Genomic DNA, 12,015 nt, shown 5'->3' on the forward strand with positions numbered 1-12,015 from the left:
GCCTGTGGAATGTGCAGAGCGGGCTCGGATCCGGACTCCGGGTTGCGATCCGCTCCGGAAACTGCGCAGCACCGGAAGCCGGGGGGCGGTGGCGGGGCATTGTGGGAGTTGTAGTCCGCGGGGGAGAGGCGCCGGCGCGGGCGGCGCGGACTGGGAGCGGCGGGGCGCGGACGGCGTGGACCAACAGCAGCGAGCAGGTCGCGGGCGGTGTGGACGGGTAGCGGGAAAGCGGACCGCGCGAACCGGGGAGTGGGACAGCGGGTGGTGTGGACCCGGGAGCGGGCGGCGTGCACGGGCAGCGGCGAGGCGCGGGCGGCGTGGATCCACAGCAGCAAGCAGGTCGCAGGCAGTGTGGACGGGGAGTGAGAAAGGCCTCGCGGACCGGGGAGTGGGAGAGCGGGGGGTGTGGACCCGGGAGCGGGCGGCGTGGACCTGCAGCAAGCAGGTCGCAGGCTGTGTGGACAGGGAGTGGGAAAGCGGGCCGCGCGAAAGGGGGAGTGGGAGAGCGGGTGCTGCGGACCCCGGAGCTGGCGGCATGGACAGGAGAGCGGCGAGGCGTGGTTGGGGGTGCGGAGGGCAAGGGCGACGTGGACAGAGAGCGGCAGGGAGCGGGCAGTGTAGACCGGGAGTGGGTGATGTGGAACCGGGAGCGGGTGATGTGGATCGGGTTGTCGGAAAGCGGGCGGTGTAGACGGGAGAGCGGCGAGCTGTGGATCCGGACCGGCCTGGGAGAAGCGGGGCTGGTTCTGCTGTCCCTTCCTCGGACGCGTGTCCGGTCTTGGGACCCTGGAAGCGACAGGCGTTAGCAGCCCCGGGACCCCTTTAAGTCTCTTCTGGTGGTTGCTGGAGCCTTAATTTCCTTGGGGGGGGGGGCGTGTGGAAGAGTCAAATTTTTCTTTAAAAGCAGTCTGAGATTTGCTGCCAGATCATAGTTACTTCTGAACGCAGCGGATGGGGTGTCGCGGTCCTCCAAATCCACTCAGGGAACACGCATGGGAGCGCTTACTCTGCCCCAGCAAGCTCGGAAGTCGAGAGGGGCGGGCATCCGGGCCTGGCACAGTGGGCTCCTGAAATCCACACCTTGACCAGTGCGATGCTGCTACGTGGAAAGTTCGGGAAAAGCACCACCCCGTCAGGGCAGCTTTGAAGGCCAGACTGCTCCCTGGAGCTGTTTCTGCCCCCTCCCGACTCCCAGGTCCTAGCGGCCTGTGTGGCCTCTTGACCCCCTGCATGGAATGTACCTGTGGCCCCAGAATGTCACAAATAGAAGGGGCTAGAGGGGTCTTTTAGTCTCCAGTGCAGGGCAGTAAGACTGTCTTCTTTGTTCTGCTTGGCAGAAAGCTCCACCAGTAAAGTCCAAGAGGGAATGAACTGGTGGGAAATGATTTGAAATTGGTATCAGAAAGGACTCATTTTCCTCATACATAGGAAGCTCCTAGGAATCAATAGGAAAAAGATAAAGAACCCCATAGAAAAATGGACATCCCAGTCAGGAAAATACAATGGTTCTTAAGCATAAGCAAGGCTATTCAACTATACCATCATGAGAGAAAAGGCAAAATTGGAGTGCAATTGTCTTTACCTGTTACATTAGCAAAGTTTTTTTTTTTTTTTTTTTTTTTAAGCTTAATAGCATTATTTTGAAGAGACTATAGAAAACAAGCTGTCTCATCTTTCTCATCTTTTCCTGGTGGGAGAATAATTTGGTATAGCCCCCATCTGGGCCATTTGTTAATATGGGAATTCTAAATGCATAGAGCCTTGGGCCAGGCAGGCCCATGAGCAGGAATTTATTCAACAGCCAGGCGTACTTGTATGAATTGGTAATAAGTAAGGACCCATTGAAAGGCCCTGCTATAGGGTGGAAGGTTGAGCAGGTGCAGAGGGGGCATGCTGAGCATGTCGTGCTGCTAGGGCTCATGGGTCCGCCCTCCCTAACCTTCTGCAGTGACTTCCCAGCGGCACTTAACAGTAGGTCTGCACCCCAGCCTCCCACACCTCTCTTGATCATCTCACCTTTACCCTGCTCATACCCCACCCAGCTGTGGGACCCCCGCCTCCCTCCAGCCTTCTGTCCCTCCAACATGTCCTCGAGGTCTTTTGCACAGATTCGCTCTACCTTGGAATGCTCTCCTGGGGTTCTCCACCACCATCTTTTCAGCATTCAGGTCTTTGCTCAATCCCCAAGAGTCCCAGACTGACCACTAACAGCTAACACACCCCTCTCACCTACCTCCCACCCCTTGAGTGCCCGCTTGCAATTCTCAAATGCCCAAATGCTTCTCTGGGCCTCTGCACACCAGAGATAGTGGCAAGCATGACCAAAAGCAGGTTGTTTGCAGAAAAAATGGACTGGTTACAGCAAGAGTGAAAACCTATAAAAGTAGACCTGAGGCCACCTAAAGCCGTTTCTCATATTAGTACATGTAGCACAGGGCTGGGATTCATATTCACAATGCTCACCGAATCTTCAGAAGAATTCCCAGGGTGTTCAGTATATTCCTTCTATGAAGGCTGGAAACAATTCTTTGGAGAGCAGATTTCTAACCAAAATTATATTTTTTTTATTAGTTTCAGAGATAGAGTTCAGTGATTCATCAGTTGCATATAATACCCAGTGCTCATCACATCACGTGCCCTCCTTAATGCCAATCCCCCAGTTACCCCATCCCCCCACCCACCTCCCGTCCAGCAACCCTCAGTTTGTCTTCTAGAGTTAAGAGTCGCTCATGGTTTGTCTCCCTCTCGGTTTCATCTTATTTTATTTTCCTTTCCCTTCCCCTATGTTCATCTGTTTTGTTTCTTAGATTCCGTGTATGAATAGAATCATATAATTGTCTTTCTCTGATCTATCCAAAATTTAAAAAAATTTTTTTTAAAGTTTTGTTTCTGAAAGTGTCAGATTTTATTATTAACAACAAAAGCAATGTAGAAACCTTGCCTGAACCCCAAGCAGGGAAAAAAAAAGAAAAGCCACCTGTGAAAGATGTTCTTGGGCAGTTGGGGAGACCTGAATGTAGCGTCTGATGCTGGGTAGCTTCAATGTCCAGCTCCCCAAGCATGATGACCATTGAGTGTGTGATGTGAAGAGGCCATCCTTCTCAGAAAATGCATTCTGAAGAATTTCGGGGAAAACACGATGTCTCCACACAACAATCGGTCAGTTGATCAATAGATGATAGGTAGGTAGGTAGAGCAAATATACCAAAATCGGTGAATCTAGTGAAGTCTATATGGGTTATTCTGTAGATTTGAAATTTCTATTTTTTGATTTATTTATTTTTAAGATTTTATTTATTTGACAGAGAGAGAGCACAAGCAGGGGGAGTGGCAGGCAGGCAGAGGGAGAGGGAGAAGCAGGCTTCCCGCCGATCAGGGAGCCCGATGCGGGGCTCGATCCCAGGACCCCGGGATCATGACCTGAGCCGAAGGCAGACGCTTCACTGACTGAGCCACCCAGGTGTCCCTGAAATTTTTAAAAGTAAGCTGAGGGAGTTAAAAATGAGAGAGCTTCCATTTCTGCGTGGATTTTCCTACGAGCACTGCTCCTCCCGAGCAGAGACGAGCTGAGCAGTGAGGCGGCATTGTGATTCCGTGAAGCCCCGCGCTGGGGCGATGCCCTCAGCCCCGACACTGGCTGCCTCAGACGTGTGTGTTCTAAGTCACGTGGCCCTTCAGCCCCGGTTTTTTGTTAATTGACTCCTTTTGTACCGGACATTATAAAGATACATATCCCTAAGCCACTTCTCTACGCTCCCTCTAGCTTTGCGATCTGGCTGGTTTTTCTTACCCAGATAAAGAGAGAGATCTAATCAGCAAATAATTTAATTCTCACTACGTGCAAAGTGTTGCATCTCACTTTAGAGTATGCTCGCCCACAACAGGGAGCTGAACATTTAGAAAAGATGATGTCCCAGTCTCTCCATTTGACACGGTAGCCGAGGCTTGTGGCTAGGGGCTGGGATCCTCCAGCAAGACGGCCTGGGCTCAAATTCTGGTTCTGCCACTTAACCACTGTGTAATCTTGGGCAAGTTACTTAACCTCTCTGTGCCTCCGTTTCCTAATGTGTGAAGCGGACACGGATCATAACTCCTGGGGTGGTTTCAAAGAATGTAGGAGTCACTAGATATAAAACTCTGAAAAAAATTCTGGCCAATACTAAGTGTTCAATTCGTATTAGTTACTATCACTGTGGTCTTGGATCTTTATCTGGCTTCTGTATAAAATACCAAGTAGCCCAAGGCACCTAAGCATCCGACTTTGTATCAGTATGATCAGTAGCTGTGAATGCTGGGCACACGCAGGATGCAGCGTGGCAGTTTGCGCTGTGGAAGTGGCCGTACGGAGCCGGGGACGGCTGGGGCGGAGTGTGACCGTGGGTACTTCTCGGGCACCGTGGGAAGAGGATCTGGCAGCTCTCCCTTCAGGAGGGCCCTGCGCTCAGGCCTCCATCCTGGTAGCCAGACCTCTGTGGTGAGCAACCTGCCTTTTCTACGAACGATGTATTAGTATCTGCACGCAGCACCCCGTATTTGTAGAAGCGACCAAGGTAAACAGCAGCATGGTTTTGTCAGAGGCTCCCCTCCGCGGCGGGCTCCGTCCCCTGCGCCCGGGCTCCAGCGCGCTCATATAGGGCTGCCAGCCGACTCCGGTCATTACTCACTAGGTGTGCACTGTCCTCAGCCCAAGGGATACACCGCCCGCCCAGGAGCCAGCGTAAGAGGGAGTGATATGGGGTCAAGTGATAGGGACCGAAAGAAGCACCCGGTGCTCCCGGCCGTCCTCGGTGGCCAAGGCTACTTCACGGAGGAGGTGGGGCTGGTGTTTGGTTGGCTCATTAGAACAGGGCGGGGCACATGCTGGGGACGAGGGGTGCATATTCGCAGACTGCAGGTGGCTGGTGTGGGTTAACATGGGCCGTGTCGGGGGGCGCCTGGGTGGCTCAGTCGGTTGCGCGTCCGACTCTTGATTTTGGCTCAGGTCGTGAGCTCGGGGTTGTGAGCTCGGGCCCTGCATCGGGTCCACGCTGGACGTGGAGCCAGCTTAAGATTCTCTCTCTCCCTCTGCCCCTCCTCCCACTCGCACGATTTCTCTCTTCTCTCTCTAAAATAAAAAAAAAATGTGTGGACAGTGGAGATGGGGCTGGTAGGAGTACAGTGTGTGCCTCGAGGTGACTGGCAGGAGATCTGCTTAGGAAAGCTGGTCAGGTAGGGCAAGGCTGGCCTCCCAGCAGGCCCAAACGGTCTCCTGCTGCAGCATCCACCCAGGATGGACTGCAGGTCACGCAGGAAGTAGCCGTGCGGTCTCAGACACCTCCACCCCAAACAAGACACCGGGTTGCCATCGCTTGCCACATCCAGAGCTGAGAATCCGCATCCAAGCCTGGGATGGCTGGAGCTGTGCACAGGTAGAGTGCTCCCTTAAAGGCATGAATCATCTGGGCTCCCAGTCCACACCCAGGAGGGCCGCCCCGGGAAGGAGCCGAGATGCCTGTGGGGTTTGTGCGGGACCTGTCCATCTGTCCGGCTGTGCCCTGCCCCACCCAGGAACCACCGCAAGCCCCGTGCCAGTGTGATACCAGCCTATGCTGAGCCCACGCGGGAGCCCGCTCCACGTTGTCCCCTGTGGGCTACCGCGGGGGCGGGCGTTGACCCTGGGAGTTGAGGGACATATAGAAGACTGCCTCCAAGGGGACAGTGCCCCTCCGAAGGTTGCTGGGGATCATGCAGACTCACCTCCTGCCAGCTTGCACCTCGGGAGGGCCCAGGCCAAGCCGACCCTGACTGGTAGCACCCCCCATTCACCATGACCCCAGGGTCCCTGGAAACATTGACTTCCTAGTAAATGGTTTTAGTCTCAGGCCTAGAAAAGGATGCCAACGTCACGTCAGAAGACGTTAGGAACGGTCTCTGCCAAGAACAGCAAGCAGCAGTGGCCACGAGTGAAGGGCCCACCTCCTCTTTCATGCAGCGGCCCACAGCGGGCACGCACACCGCCCGCCGAGCACCAAGCAGCAAATGACCGTGATCCGGGACCCCAGGCACACGCGGGGCTTTCGGGACAGCCCAGGGCTCAGCAAACACAAGTCGGTGTTTCGTGTCCCATGTGCACGTTTATTTCTTTCAAAGACTATTCATGTTCCAGCCACATCTTCCACAGTTCGGTGCAGGACAGGGACCTGTGTTTAAAGTGCTACCGAGGAATACAATCACTGTCCAGCAAATTCATCACCACACTTAAGCATCAAGCCAGACCTTGCCACATACCTTGAAAACCTTTCATTTTCTTCTTTTTAAAAAAATGTAGCTTTGATGTGCTATTGGGTGGGGGGTGGGGGGGGTACCTACAAGGCTAACGTGTAAATGGTACATGACTGAGCAGTTGGAAGCTGGGTGAACTGGGCAGGTCGACGTATTCCGGATGCCTCCTCACATAAAACAGGAATGCCGAAGAGAAGGGCCCGGAGGGGACCTGAGTTTGCTTTGCAGAACGTAGCGGCGCCGGCGTGTCCGTGCCACGTGCTTTGGTAGTCGGGCCTGAGCAGGTGTGGGGCAGGGGAGGGAGGGCCTGGCATCGGGGTCTACACCAGTGCGAGACCTGCTTTCCACCCAGCGGACATCAACGTTCTGACTTCCAGGCGCCACCAGCTTGTGCTCTGACGTGTCAGGACTGTGAGGCTCTTACCAGGAAAACCCCTGCACCTGCTGGCAGCGATACAAATTAATGTGTCCCTTTCTGCTCAAGAAGAAAACTTGCAACTCTCTTCTGAAGAGGCAGCCAGTAAAACCAATCAGAGACCGAGACAGGCACCTAATCTGTGACTGGTGGGCAGCAGCTGGCCGCCGAGCTCTCAGGAGGAATCAAGGGCTGGCTTTAACCTTAAACTTGAGAGTTGATTTAAATAAAGCACTGTCTAAACCGTCTTCTTCACAGCGGGTTTCCAACGGGACGATCGGTGCTTTTGTTATTGCTACATTAATAACACACACACACACTTCAAGCTCCCTTGCATTCCTCTGCAAACACAGGCGCATCTCTGAATGCAGGGCGGTGCCCCAGCTCACAACCAACGTGAGCACCTGGTTCCAGACATGCAGACACACACTCCTATTAGCGTTCGTGAGAAATCACTCCAAAACACCGCTTTGCAAAAATATCATGAACGCAAAACAGAAACAAAAGCTCTTGTGCCCCTAAAGCATAAGGAAAGGCAAGGGAATAAGGTGATTTACCGATTGGTATGTTTAGCATTTGGTGCATAATCTTAATTGACATGTACCCTTCATAACATTTACTTTCGCATAAATACCTACACCATTAAAGCACAGGCCTGGATAAGCAGCCAGGAAGGAGGCATTCACAGTATCAGCACGGCCCATTTTCTCACGGTGCTATGTTCACGCACCCTTCCGTGCTCTCTCGGGTGTCCTGTAAGTTCAGAAAAGGCCCTCAGAGGAAGAAAACGTGTGTGCGTCTTGAGGGGGTGCTCCTGGATCTGACTCAGAGGTACAGGGCTCTTGATGTGTGCCCAGCAGACACACGGAAACACGGATCTCCTTAACGCTCTCCACCTCTCGTGGGACGGTCCTGCGTCCCACGCGGGACAGACAGCCCACCTGTCGCTTGCCCGGGACCCGGAAGAGGCTTCAAGTCACCAGGAAGTTGAGAAACCAAGAAAACCCTTGGCAAAAATATTAAACAGTGAACAAAATGCTCATGGGGTCAATCAGGAATGGGAATGGCTAAGACGTTTTTTGTTGAGAGCAAGGAAGTGGCAATGTAAAACTCTGATCCCATCACATTGAATAAATTGAGTTGCTCTGAACTTCAGAATCAAACAAAAAACTGTGCTAAGGACTTCTGATCTGTGCCTGAAATTCTGGCGCATAATGTCCTCTGAGAATTAATTTTTGAATGTCCCAAGTGCTGCCTACCCCGGGGGGGCGGGGGGCAGGAAATAATCCTCCACTAAGACAAAACAAAGTGACCAGATGGGTTCCAAAAAGACTAGTAGTGATTACCAACCTGCGGAGACTAACTTGGTATGATGACACGTTGGAATGCCTGGTGCTGTTTCACGAGGTAACGGAAATCGAAAGTCCCCCGTAAAAACTCATCTTGCAGTCACCTGGTAATTCCTGGGACCCCGGGGCATTTCTGAGTATTTCAAAGTAAAATTCTTCATGTAGTTTTAGAATCTCTCCCTCAAGAAAAAGGGAAAAAAGTTCTGTAATCTGGGTTTTCGGGAAGGTTTTTTTTTCGGCAGTGGCTCTGTTACCCCGAAAGACGTGTTTTGGGGTCAGCGAAAGCGCCTGTGAGAAGGAGCGCCTCCAATTTCCTATCCGTGACAGAGGTCAGGCTTCACGATAGCCTTTTAAATCTTATCAGAAGAAAGCGAATCTCGCGGAACCACCCAGACGGTTCACAGGGACGGCCACAGCCCTAACCAGCTCGTCCCCTGCAGTGGCACCTTCGGGCGGATGGGCCAGTGGCGCGGACACACGGACAGGACGACGGACGAGGACCGTGGCGTGAAGGGTACACAGAGATACGCACATGGCGGGCCACGTTTATCCGTTGTTTTTTTCTCTTTCCCCCACTGGGAACCGAAACAAGGACACCCCAAAACGTGTCAAGCGCTGTTCACGGCAGAATTCTGGAGAGCTCCCGAAAGGACTGATGCGATGTCTGGCCCATTTGTTATTAAACCTCCACCCCTAAGACTCCTACCTGAGACACACAATAGTTCTCTTCTGTCCTGGAAGTTCTTTGTTTCAGCCATCGGCAGCGTTTGGCAAACCAGCCGGGGACGAAAGGAAAACCGTGTGTGTGGTGTCGCCATGCGGTGGGTCACTTACTGCTGCTAGCCTCACTTGAGAGCCCCCCCCCCCACACACGATCATGAGCACTTTTGACACTACAGAGGAAAACGTAAAAACCACATAGGAATTGATAGATCTCCCACTTGCAAACAGGCTCAAAGTAAACATCCAGGAGAGCTCAGCATAATGTGCGCAGGAGAGATTTAGTGTTTGCATACGGTTTCAAGTTATATGGCTAATATCAAAGGCAACTACCTTCTACCTTTGTCATAGTGTCTCTGTTACCACCGTAATTTCTCTACGGACCCCAAATCCTGCCTCTGTCCCACCTCTCTGTACTCAGGGCGAGCTGTACTGTGACGCTGAGCAGTCGGTGAGGACAGGTGACCCATCCGTTCCATTCAGTGACAGCACAGGGGGGCACCTCCTCTTTGCGACGCGGTCCAGGCGTGGACCCAAGGTACTACGTGTCCGAGTGCACTGCGGGTAAAATTGAGTCCCCCACATCTGCCCCATCACCATCCATTATAGGATGATCTTTAGTTCAGAACGTAAATCTCACATTTCACTTCAGCTCTTGGATCGGAGCACAGCCCACATGGAGAGCCTTCGGGTCTCCTTTGGCATCGGGTGGCAAATCGGACAGTTGTCTTGGGGGAAACCTCCTGGCCGGAGACTTGGGTTTTCATTGCCCTTTAACCCAGCTAGCCCAGGCGGCCGTCTGACAGCTTGCAGGGACTCTCACTCCGTCCTGGTGGGCAGTTAGGTGGGCCCGCGTCTTCCCGCGTCCTGGTGCGGCAGGCTGCCGGCCGCGGGCTCCGCCGGGGCCCCGTTCATGGTGCTCTTACTTCTGTGTCTGGAGAGTAACTTCTTGTTCAGGATCCTGGTGAGCGTCACCCCCTTCCTCCGGGCCCCCTCCGGCTGCTGCAGGAACACGAGGTCGTTGTGCGACTGGCTCATGCCGGGGTCTTTCTGTTGATGTCGCCGGCGGAAGAACAGCTTTGCACCTTTCCTTAAAATCCCTCCTGCAAGAGGAAAGCACAGGGGGCCAGTCAGATGGGCTGTGGATGAAACGCCGGGACCACTAGTCTAAGATGAAAAGAAACAAGGACGTCTGAGCGACTCTAGTAAGAGCGGTTTCTTACTATGGTGTGCGGTCACTATATCCACACGGGAAAAGCAGCCAGAATCTGGCCTGGACCAAACACCAGAGTTTTCAGGATGAAAAGACTCTGAGCCGAGAAGCAGTGAGCTGGACTGTCAGGTACGTCCCAGGGCAGACCTCTCTCTGAGCTCCTGGTCAAGGCCGAGGGCAGTAGGCTGTCCCTCCCTCGGGTCCCCTGGCCCCCCCACCCCCAGCAAAGATGGCCATGCTATGGAAACCCCAGCAGGGTCAGAGAGCCTTCCCAGCCAGCCTGGAATTCATCACATCTGCGTGTCCATGCTGATGGCTTTGAAAGGAGAAAGTCTGCCCATCAGGATGAGGAGCTTTATGGTTATTTGGCAATTCATTATTTTCATGATCGAGCCACCAAATACTTGAGTAGCCCTGACAGACACCAATGACCGAATGTTTATTCAGGGGGGACCACGAGGAGCATCTGCTGGTTCTTCTCCAGGAATGCGGGCGGACAGTGGTGGAATCGGGCCCAGCCCTGTCTGTGGACCTCTGACAATCAGCACTGTAGAACAGCATGCCCGCCCATGACTTTAAGAGGCTGCTCATTGGACCTGGCGCCAAGGGCGGACTTGCCGTTTGCTCTGTCCAGGCTCGGCCGCAGCACAGAGCTCAAGAGCCCCAAGGCATAGGCTGAATGTCATCTGATCAAAGCTGCTGAAAAGGTCTTTTTTTTTTTTTCATTTTCTCTTTGGATACAATCAAACAGCCTATTATGCAGAATCACGAGGGCGTGTCTACACTGATCTAACGTGGAGAGGCTGTGTGCGGGGCTTTCGAGGACAGCGGGAAGGACAGGCAGCGGGATGGGGACTCCAAATGTGTAGGGGGCTCTACCCTCTCCACAGGCCTGCTGTGCTACGTCTGGGGGCCACGAGCGTCTGTTCCTCGAGCTGTTCAAATCCTCGTGAGATGCAGCCTGTCACAAGGAGTCACCAGCTGGGGTGTGTTACCCCACCAGCCACCACCACCAGCTGGATTTGACTTTGCAGTCTGGCCGGTGGGGCAGATGCAGGGGTGCCCACTGGTTAATCCCCCGATCAGATGCCCTGGCCACCGGGAGGGGCTGCACCCTGACAGGTTACCTCGGGTCGCTGGGGCCCAGGAAGTGTTTCTAATCTACAGGAACCTGCTTTAGGCTTAGCTTGGGGTCCCTGAAGGGCATATAAACGTGGGCTCTCACCTGGATCCGTTCGGTTAACCTGGAGTGCTCTAATCCCACGCGCCCTGTCTCTCCATGGGGCTAGAAGCCTGAGGGGGGGCAGAGCGACCCCTCGCCAGGGTGGCTGGAGGTCAGCAGGAACAGGGGAGGTCCTGGAGGACCCCGTCTCCAGAGCCCATTCCAGGGGTCCCTGCACTGAAAGTTGGTCTGGGGTCTGCAGCCAGGGGCTGGGGTGTGAGCAGGGGTGGTGTTATGGGTTGGATCATGTCCCTCCAGAATTCATATGTTGGGGTTCTGACCCCCAGGAGCTCAGAATGGGACCTTAATTTATAGACAGGTCTTTAGAGAGGTGATTCATTGACGGTGAATCAGGGTAGGCGCCACACCAACACGACTGTGTTCTTATTCAAAGGAGAACTGTGGACGCAGGCATGCCCACGGGGAGAGTGCCGGGGGGAGGGGGGCTGGAGGCAGGGATGGGGGTCACACTTGTACAGGCCAAGGAAGGTCAAGGACGCCAGCAGACACCAGAAACCTGGGGAGAGCATGGAGCAGAGTCTCCGTCATGGCCAGCAGGAGGCCCTTGGACTTCTGGCCTCCGGAGCCGGGAGACTGTCCATTTCTGAGCCCGAGGCTGTGTGGAATGGGACAGACCAGCATCTGGCTGCTGAGAAGCATGGGTCTGCACCAGATTCAGAGGAGGTGGCTGTGTTCACAGTTCTCTAAAAAGGAAATCTACACGTTTTTAAGCAGTCACTTTAACTCTTTTAAATGAGATTGCACTTGGGGCGCCTGGGTGGCTCTGTCAGGTAAGCATCCGACTCCTGGTTTCAGTTCAGGTCATGATCTCAGG

General features: G+C 53.9%; 2 protein-coding genes across 2 annotated transcripts in view; both read right to left on the minus strand.

Annotated features, from left to right (window-relative positions):
* The window catches only part of PRDM15 (PR/SET domain 15), a 61,927-nt gene extending 61,867 nt beyond the window's left edge, over nucleotides 1–60 (minus strand). The window contains exon 1 of the mRNA XM_032392540.1: nucleotides 2–60. The gene's annotated coding sequence lies outside the window, so the exon portion shown is untranslated. The remainder of the gene's footprint in view (nucleotide 1) is intronic.
* Nucleotides 61–3,443: 3,383 nt separating this feature from the next.
* Nucleotides 3,444–12,015, minus strand: part of C2CD2 (C2 calcium dependent domain containing 2) — a 61,254-nt gene continuing 52,682 nt past the window's right edge. The window contains exon 15 of the mRNA XM_032392541.1: nucleotides 3,444–9,848. Coding sequence (XP_032248432.1) covers nucleotides 9,586–9,848 — 263 coding nt within the window. The 3' untranslated portion in view covers nucleotides 3,444–9,585. The remainder of the gene's footprint in view (nucleotides 9,849–12,015) is intronic.

This window comes from Phoca vitulina, unplaced genomic scaffold (genome assembly GCF_004348235.1).
Source record: "Phoca vitulina isolate PV1807 unplaced genomic scaffold, GSC_HSeal_1.0 scaffold68, whole genome shotgun sequence".
Classification (NCBI taxonomy): Eukaryota; Metazoa; Chordata; class Mammalia; order Carnivora; family Phocidae; genus Phoca; species Phoca vitulina.